Source organism: Lithobates pipiens, unplaced genomic scaffold (genome assembly GCF_037356315.1).
Source record: "Lithobates pipiens isolate NorthernLeopardFrog02 unplaced genomic scaffold, aLitPip1_a1.2 Scaffold_180, whole genome shotgun sequence".
Taxonomy (NCBI): domain Eukaryota; kingdom Metazoa; phylum Chordata; class Amphibia; order Anura; family Ranidae; genus Lithobates; species Lithobates pipiens.
The window spans coordinates 56,393-77,510 of record NW_027507759.1 but is presented as its reverse complement, the minus strand read 5'-3'; the positions used below and the strand labels follow the sequence as shown (position 1 = coordinate 77,510).

Here is a 21,118-nt window from a genome sequence, read left to right as displayed (position 1 = left end):
TGGTCCTGGAGGGGTCAGAGGGGGCAGAGCTGACCCATAGTAGGTTGACATGGGGAGGTCCAGGAAATCACATTATGGGAAGATTAGAAAAGTAGAAAAAAAGAAAAGCAGAAATGAATGAAGTATACATAGCTCCCAACTGTCCCTGATTTGGAGGGAGTGTCCCTCTGCCCCCCTCATTTGTCCCTCATTTTGGTCTAATCTGTATAATGGTATATAAAATGTATTATTTAAAAAGGTGTTTCCCAGAGCTAAACTTTTCATCCAAATTCTGAATTGCTGCATTTGTAAATGCCAAAAGCCAATATAAAGGAATAGTAGTGGTAAAAAAAGAACTTGTGGGTTTAACTAATCATTTTTTTTTTGTATAATTCTCCTTTAAGGGGGTGTGTCCTATGGCCACATACTTTTGCTAATACAATATCTAAAAGAAATGTTGGGACTTTATATGAAGCACAGCTAATAATGTAAAAATAGAAACCACATGATTAAGGATGCCAAAAAGCATATACATTAAATAAATGATAATAGCACAATTGATAACCAATCTATAAGTAAAAGAATATTGATACATGATAGTACAATTATACTAGTTTATACTAGTTCATGAACAGCATGATTAGGTTAATAACATAATTCAAAACCAGTCTATAAATAGTAAAAACCTGGTAGCACGGTAAAGCGATTATGCTGATTTATAAACACAACCATAGCAATAATAATCAATTGATAAACATTAGCAAAAAATAAGTTGATATCACTTATTGCGGCATCTCAAGATTACGTGATTAATAGATGTAGCATAAGGCTAGGGCTCTACGCATTTCTTGGGGGAGTCCCATTCATCAGGAGCAGTCGCATCATCTGTAATAATAAAATAATATAAAGGGTTAACAGGGTGAACAATCACTGGACACCGAGGAAAACAAAAGCAAAAGTACAAGTGTATACATAACGTATAACACTCTTACCAGAGAATACAGGCTAGTAATAAGATAATAGTATTAGAGGTTGCGGACGCCATGGGGAAGTCATACCTCCCACGGGAGCTGAGGCAACATAAACACGGCCACATCAAGGCCCGGGGATGCAGCATGTGGAGCGATAGTGACGTTGTGATTCACAGTTGGTAATAAGATAATAGAATAAATGATGCTGTATGTGTACCAGTCCCATAAGATGTACTGTTAGAAATAATAAAAAGTAAAAAAAATCAATAAAAATGAAATGTAAAAGTGTGATTGTGTTAAGTGCAAAAAAAGGGCCGTTCTTGGGCAGAACCAGCCCAAGCCAAGTGAGGGCTATAGTGTGACAGCCCAAACGAATGTGAGGAGAAATAAAAAATGAATGAAAAAATAAGAATGTATATTTGCCTTAGATCTCGAAAGGAGATCATGGGAGCCGGTGTGTGTGTGTATCTCAAAATCAAAGCGAGGTGTGTGCTCCACCAGCATGCAGTCCCAATGGCCAAGGATAACCGCAGTATGCCGCCAACGCCACACTGCGTTATGAAACAGAGGGAAGGAAGGCGGAGCCACCACCCGGACACACAGTGTCATTCAACAGTTGGCTCTCAAAGTCCTCCCTCGTGTCAAAACCTGATAGACAAACAAGCTTAACAGCACGTGGCGCCCTGACAACGCCGCACGTGGACGCCCGACCTCATGTGACGCCACACACTCGGTGCACGGGCATGGCGTTTATGTGTGGGTGCACCACCCACCACCCCAACCAAGGGGGGAGGCAGAGGGAGGGGCTATACCAAACATCGCAGCTCCCGAGGATGCAGAACCCAGGAGTCCACAAAACAAAACACAAACTAATAGCAAAAAATCCAAAATGTCCAGCAAAAGTCTCCCTGCAATAGTGAAACCTCAATATAGTTAATACAATTAATAGACTGTATGCTACCTTAGCTAATGTGCTTCCATCCCTGAATCATGTCATCAAAAAAGGGGGAAAGGGGGATTTGGGACTTTGAATGAGGCAATGAATGGATACGTTCATCTGCCTCCATCCCTAATGTATATACAATATCTAAAAGAAAAGTTGGGACTTTATATGAAGCACAGCTAAGAATGTAAAAATATAAACCACATGAATAAGTTGGGAAGTTGGGAAGTTGCTCCTTCACTTTCTTTTGCTAACCAAAGCCCTCCCCTTCCTGTAAAAATATAACTTATTCTCCTCCCCGCTCAAAGCCTGCCCCCTACAACTACGGACCTATCCTGTGCCCTTAACTAGGTCCTAACAAGCCCCTTTTAACCCCTGTCATGCAGGCCCTATGTCTAGTGCATTCTTTCTTTTCACTCCGGGCCTTTCTAAAGGGAAGGGAAAGGTCACACGTCACTCACCTGGACAAGCACCTTGTGTCTGATTGGTGGATCTCTCACTTATGTTGTTCTTTGCTGAACATCTGATATTCCAGGAATGGGGCGGTGACACAGGAGGCACAGTGACACGGACTGTCCGCTCTGAGCTGGTGACATTATATACCTCCAATCCTCCACTCACAGTCAGGTAGATGGAGGGGTCAGTCCCGATCTCCACCCAGCAGGAGATCTCAGCGCTGTCATTCTGGAGACACCTCACATCCAGGACTGGATCTGATACCGGAACTAAGAGACACAGAGATGGGGAGATCTGTAACATTGTACTATAATGAAATATGATTTCCCCTGTAATACCCCGTCCACCCCAATCCATTACAGTCATAAAAAGTCACAGAATTCCTGAAATATCTTTGCTGCAGAAACTTTTATTGCAAGATCCTAAAGGGGCCAATTGTGTAATCGGGATTCCTAGGCTTTGATTGATCTCTAAAGGAGTAGACCAGCAGCCAATAAAAATCTACTCCTTTCTCGAGGGCGTGGCCAGCCATGGAGCAAGATGGCTGCTTAACCACCCAGCTCTGCTCAGCCCCGGGACAAACAGCTGCTCCCAGGACTTACCAGCAGCAGCTCCCTCTCCCTGATGCACCGGAGGGGAGCCTTCATCCTCAGCGACTGGATGGTATGTCCAAGAAGAAATACCTCAGCCTCCACAAGCTGCGCCACCTCACTGACTATTTCCCACAGCCGGCCATGCAATCATCCAAAGATGGCGCCGGTGAGGCGCCTTGTGATCCCTCATAGGACACAGGCGTCATGCAGGGACCTGCAGACAACTCAGAGCCCATGAAAAATCTCACATCAGAGCCTACCTCTCCCCAGCAATCACCTTCAGATAGAGGTGAGCGGGCTGCACTGTCCCCAGCACTTTCCCCTGCTAAGGAACCTCTGATTACGAAGCAGCACTGGGATGTCCAGACACACACAAACCCGGAGGAAATCCCTCAGACTGCCTAGCAGCCCTCCCTGCCAGTGACCAGCCAGCATCTGAGCACACACTAAAGCTCATTCTGCTTTCTTTGCAAAGAGACTTTCATAATGAACTGTGCTCCTCTATATCTACTTTAGAAAAAGAAATGCCCGAGTAGAGAAATGCACGACCGACCTGGAAAAAGTGGTGACAGAACATAGCTCAGTTTATAACAAAATGGCGGATGCCTATGACCATCACACTGAAGAAATCTGATTCCTTCAAGTGATAGTGGCTGATTTAGAGGATCGCTCCACAAGGAATAATATTACATTTAAAAGCATACCAGAAACTGTTAAATCTCATCAGCTATTCCTCCTGCTCATCGCTCCCCCACATGTTAACAGACAGCCAGGGGTGCAGGGAGAGATGCCGGGTCTTGGACCCCCTCCACAGCAGCAGAACGACAGGGCCCAGTCACAAGTGTGACTGCAACAACGCTTATAGTTTCTACCACTGGCTCCCTGTCCCCACCATGGAACTTGATAGGAGAGTATAGTATACTTGTAGTTTGTTTGTCTTTACCTTGATCAATATTGGTTTTGGCAATACTGTAAAAATATATCTTCATAATAAAATTCTCCTTTGTTGGTGTCCTCCTTATTTCCCATTGGGGACATTTCCCCTCATTTCCTATCATGGTGACCACACAGGAAGTGCATAGAAATCCTCCCAATATGGAGCAAGACAGCAATAAAAAACTGCCAGAAGTTCTAACTCTACTTATCTCTGTTATAATAGTTTATAAAAAGTCTTAGCTTGAATTGGGCTTCATCTACAAATGTCCTGGTAGATTTATTGGGGGAAAAATAGAAGATCTCACAATTATAAATTGTGAGATTATGAAACAGCTCATTCTGGTGTCCTCCTCACATTATGTACTTGTATGACCTCTTCTACTGAATGCTGGGTCTCTGTTTAGGTTTTTTATCTCTGTCCCTCTGCATCAAAACTGTATTTTGTATTAGGACTTGTTCTGTGGTGTGGTCAGTGGTGAAGGGTTGGTTGCCAGTGTTCAGGGTTGCCTCCTAGGTAGGGGTGACACAAGTCCAAAACCACCCAAGCTATCCTGCCTGAAAGCTATCAAAGCTGACAACAAAATCATAGGTGTTGGAGGCATTGCCCACCCCACAACTGCATGTATGCAATGGGCATGCTGTGGGGCAGGGGGATTCCTCCACTGCCCATTATTGGCTGTCAGCCAATATCAGTGTCCCTGATTTGGAGGGAGTGTCCCTCTGTCCCCCTCATGTGTCCCTCATTTTGGTGTGATCTATATAATTGTATATAAAATGTATTATTTAAAAAAAGCGTTTCCCAAAGATAAACCTTTCATCCAAATTCTAAATTGCTGCATTTGTAAATTCTAAAAGCCAATATAAAGGAATAGTAGTGGTAAAAAAAACACTTGTGGGTTTAACTAATATTTTTTTTTGTAGAATTCTACTTTAAGGGGGTGCGGCAGGGGGTGTGCCCTATGGCCACATACTTTTGCTAATAGGTGTCCCTCATTCCCATCTCAAAAAGTTGGGAGGTATTAGTATATATGTACTGTGTATATTTATAAATAGCAATCAATAAATTGGGCTATTTTGCCAGGAATTATGACTCAAATCCATGACTATGGTATTAAATATGTCTTGTTACTGCTATACTAAAAAAAATAAAAAATAAAAACACCTTTTCCCTTAATGATCACACTACACCAATTGGAGTAAATTGACCATAGCAGCCTTTTTATTAACAAATATAAATAACATTAATTACATAACAAACCAGACCAGACTATTTAAAGAGCAAAGGATGCAAGGTCCTAATAGGCATAAATAACCAGGACAGTACCTGCTAGTCACTTCACCGGCCTCCAGCCGCAAAAACCAACTCAGAGACAACTAGCAGGTACACATCCACCACCTGGGAGCCGTGCTTCAGGCGGGTCCCTACACCATACCTTTTGGTGGCCAGATAACCTAAAAAGGACCTTGCACACCGCCATAAACCCATCTTACTTAGAAAGACCCCCAGAGTCCGTAATTGGTTCCAAACCACCTTATACAGGGCAGGAAGGTGGGAAGTTGCTCCTTCACTTTATTTTGCTAACCGAAGCCCTCCCTTTCCTGTAAAAATATAACTTTTTCTCCTCCCCGCTCAAAGCCCGCCCCCTACAACTACTGACCTATCCTGTGCCCTTAACTAGGTCCTAACAAGCCCCTTTTAACCCCTGTCATGCAGGCCCTACATCTAGTGCATTCTTTCTTTTCACTCCGGGCCTTTCTAAAGGGAAGGGAAAGGACACACATCACTCACCTGGACAAGCGTCTTGTGTCTGATTGGTGGATCTCTCACTTATGTTGTTCTTTGCTGAACATCTGATATTCCAGGAATGGGGCGGTGACACAGGAGGCACAGTGACACGGACTGTCCGCTCTGAGCTGGTGACATCATATACCTCCAATCCTCCACTCACAGTCAGGTAGATGGAGGGGTCAGTCTCGTTCTCCACCCAGCAGGAGATCTCAGCGCTGTCATTCTGGAGACACCTCACATCCAGGACTGGATCTGATACCGGAACTGAGAGACACAGAGATGGGGAGATCTGTAACATTGTACTATAATGAAATATGATTTCCCCTGTAATACCCCGTCCACCCCAATCCATTACAGTCATAAAAAGTCACAGAATTCCTGAAATATCTTTGCTGCAGAAACTTTTATTGCAAGATACTAAAGGGGCCAATTGTGTGATTGGGATTCCTAGGCTTTGATTGATCTCTACAGGAGAGGACCATCAGCCAATAAAAATCTACTCCTTCCTGGGGGGCGTGGCCAGCCATGAAGCAAGGTGGCTGCTTAACCACCCAGCTCTGCTCAGCCCCGGGACAAACAGCTGCTCCCAGGACTTACCAGCAGCAGCTCCCTCTCCCTGATGCACCGGAGGGGAGCCCTAATCCTCAGCGAATGGACGGTATGTCCAAGAGAAAATACCTCAGCCTCCACAAGCTGCGCCACCTCACCGAATATTTCCCACAGCCGGCCATGCAATCATTCAAAGATGGCACCGGTGCGGCACCTTGTGATCCCTCATAGGACACAGGCATCATGCAGGGACCTGCAGACAACTCGGAGCCCATGGAAAATATCACATCAGAGCCTACCTCTCCCCAACAATCACCTTCAGATAGAGGTGAGCGGGCTGCACTGTCCCCAGCACTTTCCCCTGCTAAGGAACCACTGCTTAAGAAGCAGGACTGGGATGTCAAGACACGCACAAACCCTGAGGAAATCCCTCAGACTGCCTAACAGCCCTCCCTGCCAGTGACCAGCCAGCATCTGAGCACACACTAAACTTCATTCTGCTTTCTTTGCAAAGAGACTTTCATAATGAACTGCGCTCCTCTATATCTACCTTAGAAAAAGAAATGATCGGGTAGAGGAATGCACGACCGATCTGTAAAAAGTGGTGACAGAACATACCCCAGTTTATAACAAAATGGCAGATGCCTATGACTACCATACTGAAGAAATCAGATTCATCCAAGTGATAGTGGCTGATTTAGAGGATCGCTCCAGAGGAATAATATGAAATTTAAGGGCATATCAGAAACTGGTAAACCTCCAGAACTAATTATTTAACTACATCAGCTATTCCTTCTGCTCTTCGCTCCCTCCGCATGCTAAACAGACAGCCAAGGGTGCAGGGAGCACCCTTAAAGTTCCTGCCACTGGCTCCCTGTCCCCACCACGGAATTTAATAGGAGAGTATAGTATACTTGTAGTTTGTTTGTCTTTACCTTGATCAATATTGGTTTTGGCAATACTGTAAAAATATATCTTCATAATAAAATTATCCTTTGTTGGTGTCCTCCTTATTACCCATTGGGGAGATTTCCCCTCATTTCCTATCATGGTGACCACACAGGAAGTGAAAGGAAATCCTTCCAATATGGAGCAAGACAGCAATAAAAAACTGCCAGAAGTTCTAACTCTACTTATCTCTGTTATAATAGTTTATAAAAAGTCTTAGCTGGAATTGGGCTTCATCTACATCTTCATCTACAAATGTCCTGGTAGATTTATTGTGGGAAAATAGAAGGTCTCACAATTATAAATTTTGAGCTTATGAAGCAGCTCATTCTGGTGTCTTCCTCACATTATGTATGTGTATGACCTCTTCTACTGAATGTTGGGTCTCTGTTTAGGTCTTTTTATCTCTGTCCCTCTGCATAAAAACTGTATTTTATATTAGGACTTGTTCTGTGGTGTGGTCAGTGGTGAAGGGTTGGTTGCCAGTGTCCAGGGTTCCCTCCTAGGTAGGGCTGACACAAGTCCAAAACCATTCAAGCTATCCTGCCTGAAAGCTATCAAAGCTGACAACAAATCATAGGTGTTGGAGGCATTGCCCACCCCACAACTGCATGTGTGCAATGTATGCTGGTACACAAGTCCAAGACGGATCAGTTGGGGAAAGGGATCAAGGTAATTTTGGGGAGTGAGCCTGGTCTGGCAGTATGCCCGGTCAAGGTTATACGGCAGTGGTCGGTTTTACGGCCTCCTGGTAGTGGTCCTTTGTTGATTCATGAAACTGGTTTGCCGTTGTCACAATATCAGTTTGTGGTGATCTTCAAGAAGTGCTTGGAAGTGGGGGTTATCAGTTGGTGACTATGCGTCCCATTCTTTCAGAATTGGGGCGGCAACGGAGGCCTCATGCTGGGGTTTGAGTGATAAATACTACAGCGGATTGGGCGATGGGAGTCTCATCGTTTCAGGTTGTATGTCCGCCCCATCTCCTGTAAGGGGAGAAAGGGTAGGGGGAGTCCTGTCTCAGACACTGGCTGCAAGGACCCTTTTCTGTCCAAATTCACCCTGTTTTTTTGGTATTGATATATTAATCTTTCTTTTGTTACATTTTTGCGAGACTGTTCTCTTGAATGTTAATTTTGAACAATACACAATCCTTAAAAGAGCTAATCATACTGATCTCTGGAGATTGACTGTCTGGTCACCTAGGCTGCCTTAAGTGCTGGCTTAATTAACATGTTAATTGTGTAATTGTTTTTTATGTTGTTGCTATAGGGGAGGGGGGAGTATCCATGAGCAGCCCTACCTCGTTATCTACCCCTTGTGTAAAATGTGTATAAAAGGCACTGGATTCTGTCCAATAAAGGCATTCAAGATTCTACAAGCTATTTTCGGCTAGACTTGTATACAGTGCAGCTATGATAATATATCTCGCTGATAGTCAGATTGGAGGAAGCGGGATGTACTGACGGAAGCACTCAATCGGAGTGTGGGATCGGATCCGTCACAAGTCCTATATGGTGTTTGTCATGTGTGTGTTTTGTGTGCCAGGGGCTGTCTTTTCTGGGTACTTGCATGACGGGTATGTGATTGCTGATTGTCCTCTGGGTCTATGTTTCTGTGTTTTTCTTTCTTTTCAGCCCCTACCTGTCTGATGTGGATCCTGGGCAATTCCTATGTACACTGGGGGTAAAGGAGCGTATTGGTCAGACCAGAGGGCCGTCATTTGGGTTTCTCCAGGGAAGAGGCCAGGGTAAGGTGGATTGTCATTGCGGGTATGCTATGGTCCACAGTTATCTGGAAATACAATGGTACGTTCACTTGGACAGGCCACCGGATGTGTTATTATTACATGTTGGGGGCAACGACCTTTGCCTTCGGACTTCAAGGGAGCCGATTAGGGACGTCAAGTGGGATTTCCTTCGACTCTGATTGGCGTTTCCTGATACAGTCATATCAGGAGGGCAACATGGCGGGGGGCCCTGTAAGTGGGCCGCATCAATAAAACAAGGATAAAGGTCAACAAGGCTGTGGCGAAGTTTGTGGTCAGGAACGGAGGGAGGATGGCCTGGCATCTGGAATTAGAGGGGTACAATGGCATTTATTTGAGGGGAGATGGGGTTCACCTGTCAGCGGTGGGAATAGATATGTGGTTCCTGGGGCTCCAGGAAGGTCTCCAGCGGGCTTTGCGGCTGTGGCGGGTCTCCCATGTGTAAGGGATCACTGGTGGGCATCTGTGGCAGGGATCTCTGGTTCCTGAAGGTCAGAATGGTGGTGGTAGATATATGTATCTGGATATATACTATCTGGTGTGGTATGGGTTGAGACCTATCTCGGGATGGGTACCTTTCCCTAATTGGTAATTGGACTATCGGTCATCGAGCTGAAGGTTCAAGAAGGAGGTATGTTGTTTGAAATATTTTGTTATATATATATTAATAAAAGTTATTTTTGATACAGTTATGGTTCGGATTTAATAAAGGGGCCTTTGTTGGCCATTTAATCCAGAAGGTGTCATGTGTTTAATTAAATTTAGTAGGTTAAAGTGGTTGAAAAACCCTTACAAACCATTTTGACCTACAGGTAAGCCTAGATTAAGGCTTACCTTTAGGTCCAAGAAACATCTCCTAAACCTACACTGTTTAGGAGATATTTACTAAAAGACAGTGACAGCTGTCTACGGCGCATGCGGCGCAGTGGTGTGCAGGCGCACTATAGCCGTTAGCGGCATGTATAGTAGCACATTATGCTTTACCTTTGCAGGGAGACAAAGAGGAAGTAAACCCATCAGGGTTACTTCCTCTTTAAGTTATTATTTTCATGGGGTGGTTTTGTTATGGTTATTTAGCTGGGCACCGAACATCTCAGCACTACACCAGTCAAGTAACAAGAAAATGAAAGAGTACAATGTGTTGTAATCAGAGCAATGCCCGGTTTTGTTCCCATCACACACCATTGGCGGTGTTATAATCTGGTCTGCTGGTGTGAATGAGCCGGTGTTGTGTCAGTGTTAGGATGGATATATAAACTCCAGAGAGGTCTCGGTCTCTCACTCACCTGGACAGGAGATGTTGATGGATCTACTTAGATTATTGATCTGATTGGTGACATCGCAGTGGAGGGTTCCGGAGACCGGAGGAGGAAGAGTTACCCGGCGGTGTGAGGAGACGGATCTTCCATCCAAACTCCAGGAATAACGCGGATCTGATCCTTTCACCGAACATTCGGCCTCTGCGCTCCCATCCGGGAGACAGGAGGAGGTCACATCGATGTCAGAGAGGGGGACTGGGGGAACAGAATTCCAGGATATGATTGGTCAGAGTAATGACATGGAAAGTGAGACTTATCACAATGGTCCTATAGGAATATGGAGGCTGCCAAGGTGACCCTCTCCTTCTTAAAGTACCAGTTACCTGGGTGTCATACTGGTCCTCTGACTACAAGAGCCACTGACCTGAAATGAATATATTGTTTGTGAATTGCTTGTTCTGGATCTGAGACTCACAACCTACAGATACAGAAACCAGAGATAGCCAGGAATGTAGCATTTTCAGGATTCCCGTATTTATAACTCTTACAAAAATGTTATATTTTACAAATCCTAGAAAACCTTGAAAAATAGAGGACTACCCCTCGACCATGTGCATGAACATCTCCAAATCCAAGATAAGGATATGCAATGGTCGTAGTTCCATTCTCCTGGTCCAGACTGCATGTGTTCCTAATATCTTTGACAGGAATTATAAAGTTTACAATGTGTACACATTTGGGTAATGACTCAGCCTGTCTGTGTATTTAGGGAGGTGTATGCATTTTGTTACTTTTATTATGTTTCTAATCTTTAGAACTTGTTGCCAGTTTTCCCTGAGGAAGTCGGCCTTGCCCCAGAGAAACGCATTGGAGGCTACTGTATGGAATACCCCATTTTACCACCTGGGGATCTGTTCATCTGTAAGTGGCAATCAATGTAACTGCAGCTCCTTTATTCATTTATAGACATGTGCAATTTGTTTCGTTCCAAATTCGTTTTTTTGACAAATGTTGACAAGGTAATACATTCAGAAATATCCAAATTAACGAAAACCCATTTAATTTCTTTTTCCAAATATTTGTAAATTTGAATAAAAGTAAACTCAAAAATTCATAAATTCGAAAACCCAAAAATTTGAAAATCTGAAATAATAACTAATAATAACTTAACTATTAAATTATAGGTGTTGGAATTTCCTTTCAAATGTGGCTGTTAGTGAACATAACGAATACAAAATTATCCAAAATAATGAATGCCGAATCTAAACAAAGGGAATGTAATGGATTGATAAAAATAAATAATAATAATAATAATAATAATAATAATAATAATAATTAGAACTTTTTATTATTATTGTTATTATTTATAAAGAATTTGTTCTGTTCCATTTATTTAGATACGGCTTTCGTTATTTCGGATCATTCATAACTTTGGATAAATTCGTATTCATTACGTTCACTAACAGCTAAATCTGAAAGGAAATTCCAACACCTATAATTTAATAGTTAGTTATTATTAGTTAGTTATTCTTTCAAATTTTTGGATTTTCTTTATTATTTTCAGATTTTCCAATATATGAATTATCCAATTTACAAATTGCGTTCATAACAAATGACCCCTTTAAAAAACAAACAAAAAGAAAACATGAATTTTTGGGCAGTGCGCGTATATCTACAGTATATCATTTATATTTATGTGGCAAGGATGTTTTTTGTCTTTAAAATTATTTTAATATGTTTGTAGTGATAAAAATATGAATTGTAATCTGTGGTGTGGTGCCTTGAAAGTGCCATTAGTTTGCATTTTGTTAGGGATTCATTATATTTCAGTGTCATACATGAAGGGATGGGGTATCTGTAAAACCGTGAGAATAATAGAGACTGCTTTGTCTCCTTCCCATTTATTATTCTAGCGTAGACATGTGCATTCAGTTTCGTTCTGAATCAAAATTGGGACAAATTTTCATTATTCGGACATTCAGATGCATCCGAATTACCGAATTACAATGCTAACTAACTCAACCGAATTCGGATGAAATTCTAATTGAATTCAAAAAAAGTTGAATTTGAAAACAATTTGAATAAAAATGTAAAAAAATATAAATTGATTTCTAAAAAAGAATACAGTAAAATAGAATAAAAAATAATAAACACAATAGAATGAAAATAAAGGAATAGTAAAGAACAGAATAGAATTTAATAGAAGGTAATAAAATACAATAGAAGAATATGACCTTCTTCTGAAATTATAATTTTCGAATAGTATAAATTCGAATTTGAGAATAGATTTGAAAATAAGTCAAAACAATGGAAACTAAAATAATATATATTTTATTATAGTCTATTCTTTTCTATTATTTTATATTCTAATATTTTCTATTCGAATTTGATCCAAATTTTTATACTAAATTAGAATTTCAGTAGATGGTTTTATATATATTTATATATAATTATATATATATACTGTATATATATTTTATATCTATAACCATCTTCCGAAATTCAAATTTCCTATAGAATGAATTAGAATAGAAAAGATTTGAATAGAAGAGAATAGACTAGAAAAACAACTGAACAGAATAGTATAAAATATTATTTTATTCTATTCCAATCACTGAGTCCAAGCCTTATTCTTCAAGGGGAAACCCTAACCCTAACCCTAATCCTAACCCAAACCCCAAGTTGTGTATTGTCCACTTGCCACGACACCTGCCAGGAGTGCCACGTGACCAGCCACATGTGCCACATAACCTGCCACGTGACCCAGTTGTGGATTGTCCACTTGACATATCACCTGCCACAAGTTGTGTATTGTTCATGTTGAAATAATTTTTTTTTTTTTTTTGAAAATTAATTTTTATTGAATTTCACAATGGACAATATTAAAAGAAATAACATTCCATTGGGTACAATCTTAATATATCATAACAGAAATTGCCAGTAGGAACAATATTCTCGGCGCACATATATACGATTGATAGTAAATCAGGAAAAAGGCAAAAGATTTGGTAATGTGCCATGCAACAACTGAAGTATAGGGTAAAGGGATAGGAAATGGGGCAGGAGAGGGAGGAGAGGGGTGGATCAGGAAGGGATAGGGGTCTTGAGAGTAGGGTTGTATGGCAGGTAGTCTTTCACGTACAGGAATAATAACAAAAGAAAAAATAGTCAACAAGTGGATGATCAATTTATCTTAGATTTATACCATCTGAGCCATGGGAGCCATTTGTTCTGAGTTTTGACGGATGAGGCTAGGCCTCTTGTTCCCAGCAGTTCATAGGTGAAGTGTGAGTGAACCAATGTGGTGACGTCAAGGATAGTAGGCAAGTTTGATGATTTCCAGTTTCTAGTTATAAGTAGTCTAGTAGCTAGAAGTATGTGAGTAAGAACTGTGTGAAATGTGTGGGGGACATCGTCTGGTATTATGTTAAGTATGGCCAGTTGTGGTGTCAAGGAAAGAGTGGTATTACTTATTTCATGTATGAGATGAGTGACTTCTGACCAGAGGGATCGAATTTTAGGACAATACCATAAGATGTGTATCAAAGTCCCTGTATGATTGCAATTTCGCCAGCATAATGGAGTGATGGAGGGTTGAAATTTAGCCAACCTGTGAGGGGTTAGGTACCATCGAAGTGTGATTTTAGTTGTTAGTTCCCATAAGTTTGTGCACCGTGTGGCTTTATAGACAGAGTTTAATGCTTGTTGCCATTGGGCGTCAGAGAATTGAATGTGTGTTTCTGTTTCCCAGTCCAAGAAGGGTTTGGATTTGTAGAAGATGTTTTTTTCTTGAAGTAATGGGTAGATAAGGGAGATGCCTTTAGCCGTGGAGTTATGGGAGAAATAGAAGTTCCACAGTTTGGTAGGTAGTGTCCCTTCTATGTTAGTGTGTGTGGTTAGACAGGAGCGTATCCTGTGGAATGTGAGGAAATCTGAGTTGGGTGCCCCGTATGCGGACTGGATCTCAGGGAATGTTTTGAGGTCAGTGAGGGTTCTAAGTTCAGCCGTGTTTGATGCATGTGATGTGAGCCATGTAGGGAGGGTCAGATCGGGGGACAAAATTTGGAGAGTTTGTAGGGGTATCTGTATGTCTTTCATGGGAAACGATATCCACTTATTATTGAGCAAACTTTTCCATGCAGAGATCGATGCCTGTATAGTGGGGGAGTAGAGGCGTAAATTTGTTACAAAAGCTGAGGAGCTACATAGCCAGCTTTTAAGATCAGAGCCGGGAGTGGCGTGATTTTCGATATCACCCCATAGAGTGGTGTGGGGGGGATTAGTCCATTCCTGCAATTGGGAAAGGATAGTCGCTAAGTAGTGTAGATGTCGGTGTATCCCATGCCCCCCACATGCTTATGTTTGATAAGCTTAGAGTGGTTGCTTCTAGGTCTTTTACCTTGCCATATGTAGTTGGCAAGGATAGATTGTAAAGAATTAAGATAGGCTTTGGATAAGGGGATGGGAAGGGTGCGAAATGTGTATAATAGTTTGGGTAGTAGAAACATTTTAAAGGCTGCTAGTCTACCTGACCATGAGAGTTCAAATTGGGTCAGTTTGGATAATTCTTTGATTAGCATTTGTTTGGCGACTATATAGTTGGACTGGAACAATCTGGATGTTGATTTGGTGAGCACGATGCCTAAGTATGGTATACCATTGTCGGCCCAGGGGTATGCATATTGATTGCATAAAATAGAACTGGTAATAGCATCAAGACCTAGGTCTAAAATATAAGATTTAGATTCATTGACCTTATAGTATGATACCGAACCGAAGTTGGTTAGAACACGTTGTACCAAAGCCAGGGAAGTCACGGGATTGGTAAGCATCATTATGACGTCATCTGCGAACAAATTTATTTTATGTTTAAGGTGTCCTATTTTGAAGCCTGTTATAGTGGCGCATTTTCTGATATGTGCTGCTAGGGGTTCCATAATCAGGTTAAAGATGAGTGGTGATAGGGGGCAGCCCTGACAGGTGCAATTGGTTATTGGGAATGAACGGGAGACAATGCCATCAGTGTAAACTTGTGCAGACGGGGAGGAATATAAGGCCATGATGGCCGAAAATATATGGCCATGGAAACCAAATTTATGGAGTGTGGCTTCTAAATAAGCCCAGTGGACTCTGTCGAACACCTTCTCTGCATCCAAGGATAGAAGCAGAGAAGGCGTTCTGGTGGTCTCTGCATGGTGTATTATGTTGATTAGTCTCCTGGAAGCTTCATAGGTTTGTCTACCCTTCGTAAAGCCAGATTGATCTGGGTGGATCAGAGTGGGCATAATTTGAATCAGTCGATTAGCTATAAGTTTAGCAAATATTTTGGTGTCTACATTGAGGAGTGAGATTGGGCGAAAGTTTTGTGGTGTGTCAGGTTCCTTCCCTGGCTTTGGCAGCGTAATTATTAGAGCTTTAAGCATTTCATCTGGAAGAGAAGAGGAGGAGGCAGCGTCATTGCACACTTGAGAGAGGTAAGGAGCCAAGGTAGTACAGAATTTTTTGTAGTATTCATTGGTTAAGCCATCAGGCCCTGGTGATTTGTTGGTAGGTAACGCTGCTACTGTATTTTGAATCTCTAACTGGGTAAAGGGTGCATTCAGGTCAGTTAAGTGTTGTAGAGATAGTGTCGGTAAATCAATGGTATGTAGGAACGTATTAATGTCTGTGAGGGAGGGTTGTTTCGTGTTAGTGTCATCCTTCAAGTTGTACAATGTTTGGTAATAATGACTGAAAGCATCGGCAATAGCCTGCGGATCTAAAAGTTTCTGCTTTGAGATGGGGTGGAAGAGGTGGTGTATTTTGGATTTAATGTAGCGACCCTTAATCTGGAGTGCAAGTGCCTTTCCCGCTTTGTTGCCTGTAGTGTAATAATGTGCTTTCAATTTTGTGTGGATCTTAGTGTGTGTTTCTAGGAGTAAATTTCTAAGTTCCTGTCGAAGGAGAACTAACTGGTCTTTGAGTTTGGGATCTGGATTGGTTTGATTTTGCACATCAAGTGCATGTATCTTGGCTATAATGGTGTCTAGGCGCTGTGATCTCCTCCTCTTCTCTCGTGAAGAGAGCTGTATAATGATCCCTCTAACAAATGCCTTGTGAGCATTCCAGAGAACAGTGTTACTGGAGACTGAGCCAGCATTTTTTTTTTTTATCTTAAAAAATTCTTCAAGACGAGTGCGTATATAAGAAGAATGTTCCGTGGAATGGATTACGTCTGCATCTGCCCTCGTTACCCCGTGCCGCGGGGAATTTGGATGATCCGTAACAGTGAGTGTTATTGGAGCGTGGTCTGACCAGGTTATCGTACCGATGCCCGAGTCTGTGGATCTGGTTAGTGTCCATTTATCGACAAGAAAGTAGTCAATCCTCGTACAACAGTTATGCCTATGAGAAAAAAAAGAGTAGTCTCTTTCTGTGGTATGATGACATCTCCAGATGTCGTAGAGGTTGTTGTTTCGGGTGAAGGTGGTCATTGGGGAAGCTAGTCTGGAAGACCGTGAAGAAGCGTCCATCGAATTGTCTGGCAGCACATTAAAGTCTCCACAAATAATGAAACAACCCTGCTGAAATTTTTCGAGCTTTTTCATCAATCTAGATAGAAATTTGATTTGGCCAGTATTGGGGGAGTAGACATTTACAATGGTGTATCTTGTTTTGTCAAGAGTGCAGTCCAGTGCTATGAATCTCCCATCCTCATCCGCTATGCTGTTGTGTAGAGTGAAGGTAATGGTATCTTTAATCGCTATCATAACCCCATTGCGTTTGTCAGGACCTGAGGATTTAAAAATGTGGGGGAATCGGCGGTTAGTACAGCGAGGCTCATCAGCTTTTTTAAAGGGGTGTCTCTTGGAGACATAGGATGTCACATTTGGATTGAGTAGCGGTCCTCCACATGGAAGATCTTTTCGCCGGATGATTAAGTCCTTTTGTATTAAGTGAGAGAAATTTCGGCATAATGTATAGTAGGCTTGGGTGCTAGGTGTAATAGTAGTAGGTAGTACTCACGGTAAGTGGAAGTCTCTGTAGAATGGCAAATGGTTCCTGGATGCAAGTTCCTGTAGGCGTTGCAGGTGGATTTCTCAAGAAGAAGGTAGACCAGGGAGGGAGAAGGTGGAGAGAAGAGGTTACAATAGAATACTGTGGTAACTGTAGCAACTGTAATAACTGTAAACAGAACAGTGATATAATCGGTATGAACTATAGCTTAGAACAGCCTTAAACTCTAGGCTGTGTTAAATGAGTGGGGTAAAAGTTTGTGGTGAACACTGCCAAAGCAGGGCACCGACCGGAGTAAGCATATTGTAAGAAGAATGATCATCGCCTGAAAAGTGGCTTCAGCGAGCATTGGGAGGTTGTTTGGCATAGAGGGGTTGGGAAGGACCCCTTTGAGTATTGGATAATGCAGCATGTTCTTCTGGGATGATGTCCCATTGTTGTAGGAGCGTTATGCCTTCAGGGACTGAAGTGATGACATGTTTCGTTCCATTTCTGGTAACGATTAGTTTAGTCGGAAATCCCCATTGGTAGGGGATCTTGTGGTTAAACAGTGGTTTGGTAATGGTGATCAGCTGTCTGCGCAGTTGTCTGGTATGCTGAGACAGATCTGCAAATAGCTGCAGGTCAGTAAACGGTTCGGGTAGCTTGTTCAGGTGTCTGGTCTTGAATAGTAACTGATCTTTAGCGTGGAAAAAATGGACCAGCATCAAGACATCCCTGGGTACGGTTGCTGCAAGATGTGGCGGCTTGGGAATGCGGTGTATGCGATCAATTATGGTCTCCATAGGTGACAGGTCTGGCAGGATAGTGGAGATCATTTTTCTGGCATATGTGTTGAGGTCATGAGGCAAGACCGATTCCGGAATACCTCTGATTTTGACGTTGTTACGTCTAGAGCGGTCTTCGAGGTCCGCCATTTTGGATTTCAGCCACTGTTGTTCATCATGCGTGTGGTCTTGGGCATCTACAAGGTCATTGACTGTATTTGTCAGGTCACCCATATGATGTTCAACATGTTGGATTTTGTGGCCTAAGTGCAGCACATGAGAGGAAAATTTTGTGAACATGGATGTAAGTTCAGCATGTATGGAGGATTGTAGGGAGATGAGCATCTCCTTCATGGTAGTGTCCAGGACAGGCTGGTCAGAGGTAGGGAAGGCCGCAATAGCTGAAGGCTGATGTGTGATAGTGAGGGATGCAGGGCTTACCTCAGAGTTGGGCCCTGCAGAATCCAGTCGCATCCGCGCCTTTGCTGGGCTATTACTGGCCGAGGAGAGAGTATACTGTGTGGATGATTCGGGAGAGTGCAGCGGAGTGGATATTACATGCTCATCTGCATCTGGGAGATCTGTGTATGAAGATGATTCTCGAGCAGGGCCGCGGGCGCCATATTGGATTTCAGAGTCAGGCGGCTGATTAAAGTAATCAGTCAGTTTCTTCGGCGGCCTGTATTCTTTTCGTTTGCAGGTTCGTCTGGGACATAGCTGGGTCTAGCGGCAGTCTCTCCGTGTGATTAGGAGATTGTAAAAGCAGTCTGAGCGGCGATGGTTCCGTTATATAATCCGGTCGGTGCAGGAGCTGAGGATTCAGGCGTCCATCAAGCTCGGCGGTTAGCCACGCCCCCATGTTGAAATAATTTAGAATCCGGTAGAAATATTTTCGAATGCGACCAATTTTTCGAATTTGGTAGAAAACAAAACAAAATCCGAAAACGAATATAACAAAACAAAATTAATTCATTAACAAATTAAAACGAAATTAAACAAAACAAATTATTTTTTTTGCACATGTCTATTCTAGCGTGGTGCTAAATGTAAACAACGGCATCAGGGAACCTGGGTGATGTCATAGGCCATATAGAGATCATGACCTCATTGTGACAGTGATGTCATAGGCCATATAGAGATCATGACCTCATTGTGACAGTGATGTCATAAGCCATATAGAGATCATGACCTCATTGTGACAGTGATGTCATAGACCATGTAGGGGTCATGACCTCATTGTGTCAGTGATGTCATAGACCATGTAGGGGTCATGACCTCATTGTGTCAGTGATGTCATAGACCATGTAGGGGGCATGACCTCATTGTGTCAGTGATGTCATAGACCATGTAGGGGTGATGACCTCATTGTGTCAGTGATGTCATAGACCATGTAGAGGTCATGACCCCATTGTGTCAGTGATGTCATGGACCATGTAGGGGTCATGACCTCATTGTGTCAGTGATGTCATAGACCATGTAGGGGTCATGACCTCATCGTGTCAGTGATGTCATAGACCATGTAGGGGCCATGACCTCATCGTGTCAGTGATGTCATAGACCATGTAGGGGTGATGACCTCATTGTGTCAGTGATGTCATAGACCATGTAGAGGTCATGACCCCATTGTGTCAGTGATGTCATGGACCATGTAGGGGTCATGACCTCATTGTGTCAGTGATGTCATAGACCATGTAGGGGTCATGACCTCATTGTGTCAGTGATGTCATAGACCATGTAGGGGTCATGACCTCATTGTGTCAGTGATGTCATAGACCATGTAGCGGTCATGACCTCATTGTGTCAGTGATGTCATAGGCCATGTAGGGGTGATGACCTCATTGTGTCAGTGATGTCATAGGCCATGTAGGGGTCATGACCTCATTGTGTCAGTGATGTCATAGACCATGTAGGGGTGATGACCTCATCATGTCAGTGATGTCACTCGGAGTCCTCGGTGGATTGTTACACACAGAATGAAGCCGGCAGGGATCTGTCATTTACTGACATTAGTGATATCACCGCTAAATGCCGGGCGGAGGATTGGGGGAGAAGTGGAGAAATCTGCCCACTTTGTTCTCCTGTCCTTCACTGAACATCCCATAGACTGGATTTGGGGGAGTCTCATGTTTGACCCGAACCTGAAGCTGATCCCTAATCATTCCAAAAGACTGGAATGGGAATGGAAATTCATACAAAAATGTAAAACTTTGGACTGTAGGGAGAGGAATTTTATGTGCCGCTATGATTGTAAATAATGTTATAATGTATTTTTATTATGGTCAGGACTAAAAATAAAACATGTGAGATCAATCTATAATTACTGTATATATTTCATATTCTCTATTCAGACAGTAGGCGGAGCTCTGTGTTTATCTGCTTCCGGCCCCTCCCACCTGCTCTGTGCCCATCCCCCGATATCTCCTCACCTGGACAGGTGACCCCGGCTCTGCTCTCCTCCGACCGGCTGACCCCATTCTCCACAGTACAGGTGATGTTCCAGGGCCCCGGGGACCCCACAATGGCTGTAATGTTATTGGCGGATGCGGAATATCTCTCCTGGGATCCTCCAATCACAGATAGACTGATGTTCGGCTTAGTCCCCTCCTCCACCCTGCAGGAGATCTCAGCACTGCCATTCCGGGGACATGAGACATGGAGGAGCGGAACCGATACTGGAACTGAGAGACACAATCATTTCCATTGATCAGGTCCAATATATACACAGCATGCCCCTCCCCCATCCCTACCTATAATCAGGTGTGCAGACATCTTCCTGGAGACTGGAGGAGATAGATTGTGTCTGTGTGCACCCCTCCCCCAACACTAAATCCCCCCACTAACATCACACCCATTGTCTTCAGTCATGTGACCCCCATACACAGCGCTGTACAATCTCATCTGGATGATCGGCTCTAAGAACATTGTACATGGCTACTGCTGTGTGAGAGATATTCTGTACATTGTAATACAAAGTGGATGATACAAAACAGGATGTGAGGAGTTCCCTCTAAAGGAGACCTCCGCCCAGTGGTTCTTGGGGGAGTCTTCTGGGATGAAGAGTCTCCGGAGATGTAAATGCCCCCCATGCTGGGAATCCCCCAACATCAGTGCAGGGGGGAGGGGTGAAGATTTCCCCGCTCAGGTGAAGGATGAGATCTTCACACCCC

The 21,118-nt window shown here is 42.9% G+C and overlaps 2 protein-coding genes across 2 annotated transcripts in view; both read right to left on the bottom strand.

Moving 5' to 3' along the window:
- LOC143995697 (uncharacterized) overlaps positions 1–21,118 on the bottom strand; it is a 231,617-nt gene that overhangs the window by 166,720 nt on the left and 43,779 nt on the right. The gene's annotated exons all lie outside the window — the stretch shown is intronic.
- On the bottom strand, positions 538–21,037 carry LOC143995696 (uncharacterized). Its single transcript, XM_077490446.1, has 5 exons — positions 20,911–21,037; positions 20,378–20,629; positions 10,216–10,443; positions 5,668–5,931; positions 538–864 (listed from the first exon to the last, which is right to left on the bottom strand). The coding sequence occupies exons 1-5, from the start codon at positions 21,035–21,037 to the stop codon at positions 809–811; spliced, it is 927 nt and encodes a 308-aa protein (XP_077346572.1). The 3' UTR covers positions 538–808.

Bases quoted from the DNA above. Each gene is read 5' to 3' on its own strand.
- LOC143995696 (XM_077490446.1), bottom strand. From the start codon at position 21,037: ATGGGGGGCATTTACATCTCCGGAGACTCTTCATCCCAGAAGACTCCC. The intron at 20,630-20,910 runs GTACAGAATATC...TGTGTCTCTCAG, and splicing joins CATCCACTTTGTATTACAAT to TTCCAGTATCGGTTCCGCTC. The intron at 5,932-10,215 runs GTGAGTGAGAGA...TGTGTCTCTCAG, and splicing joins CATCAACATCTCCTGTCCAG to TTCCGGTATCAGATCCAGTC.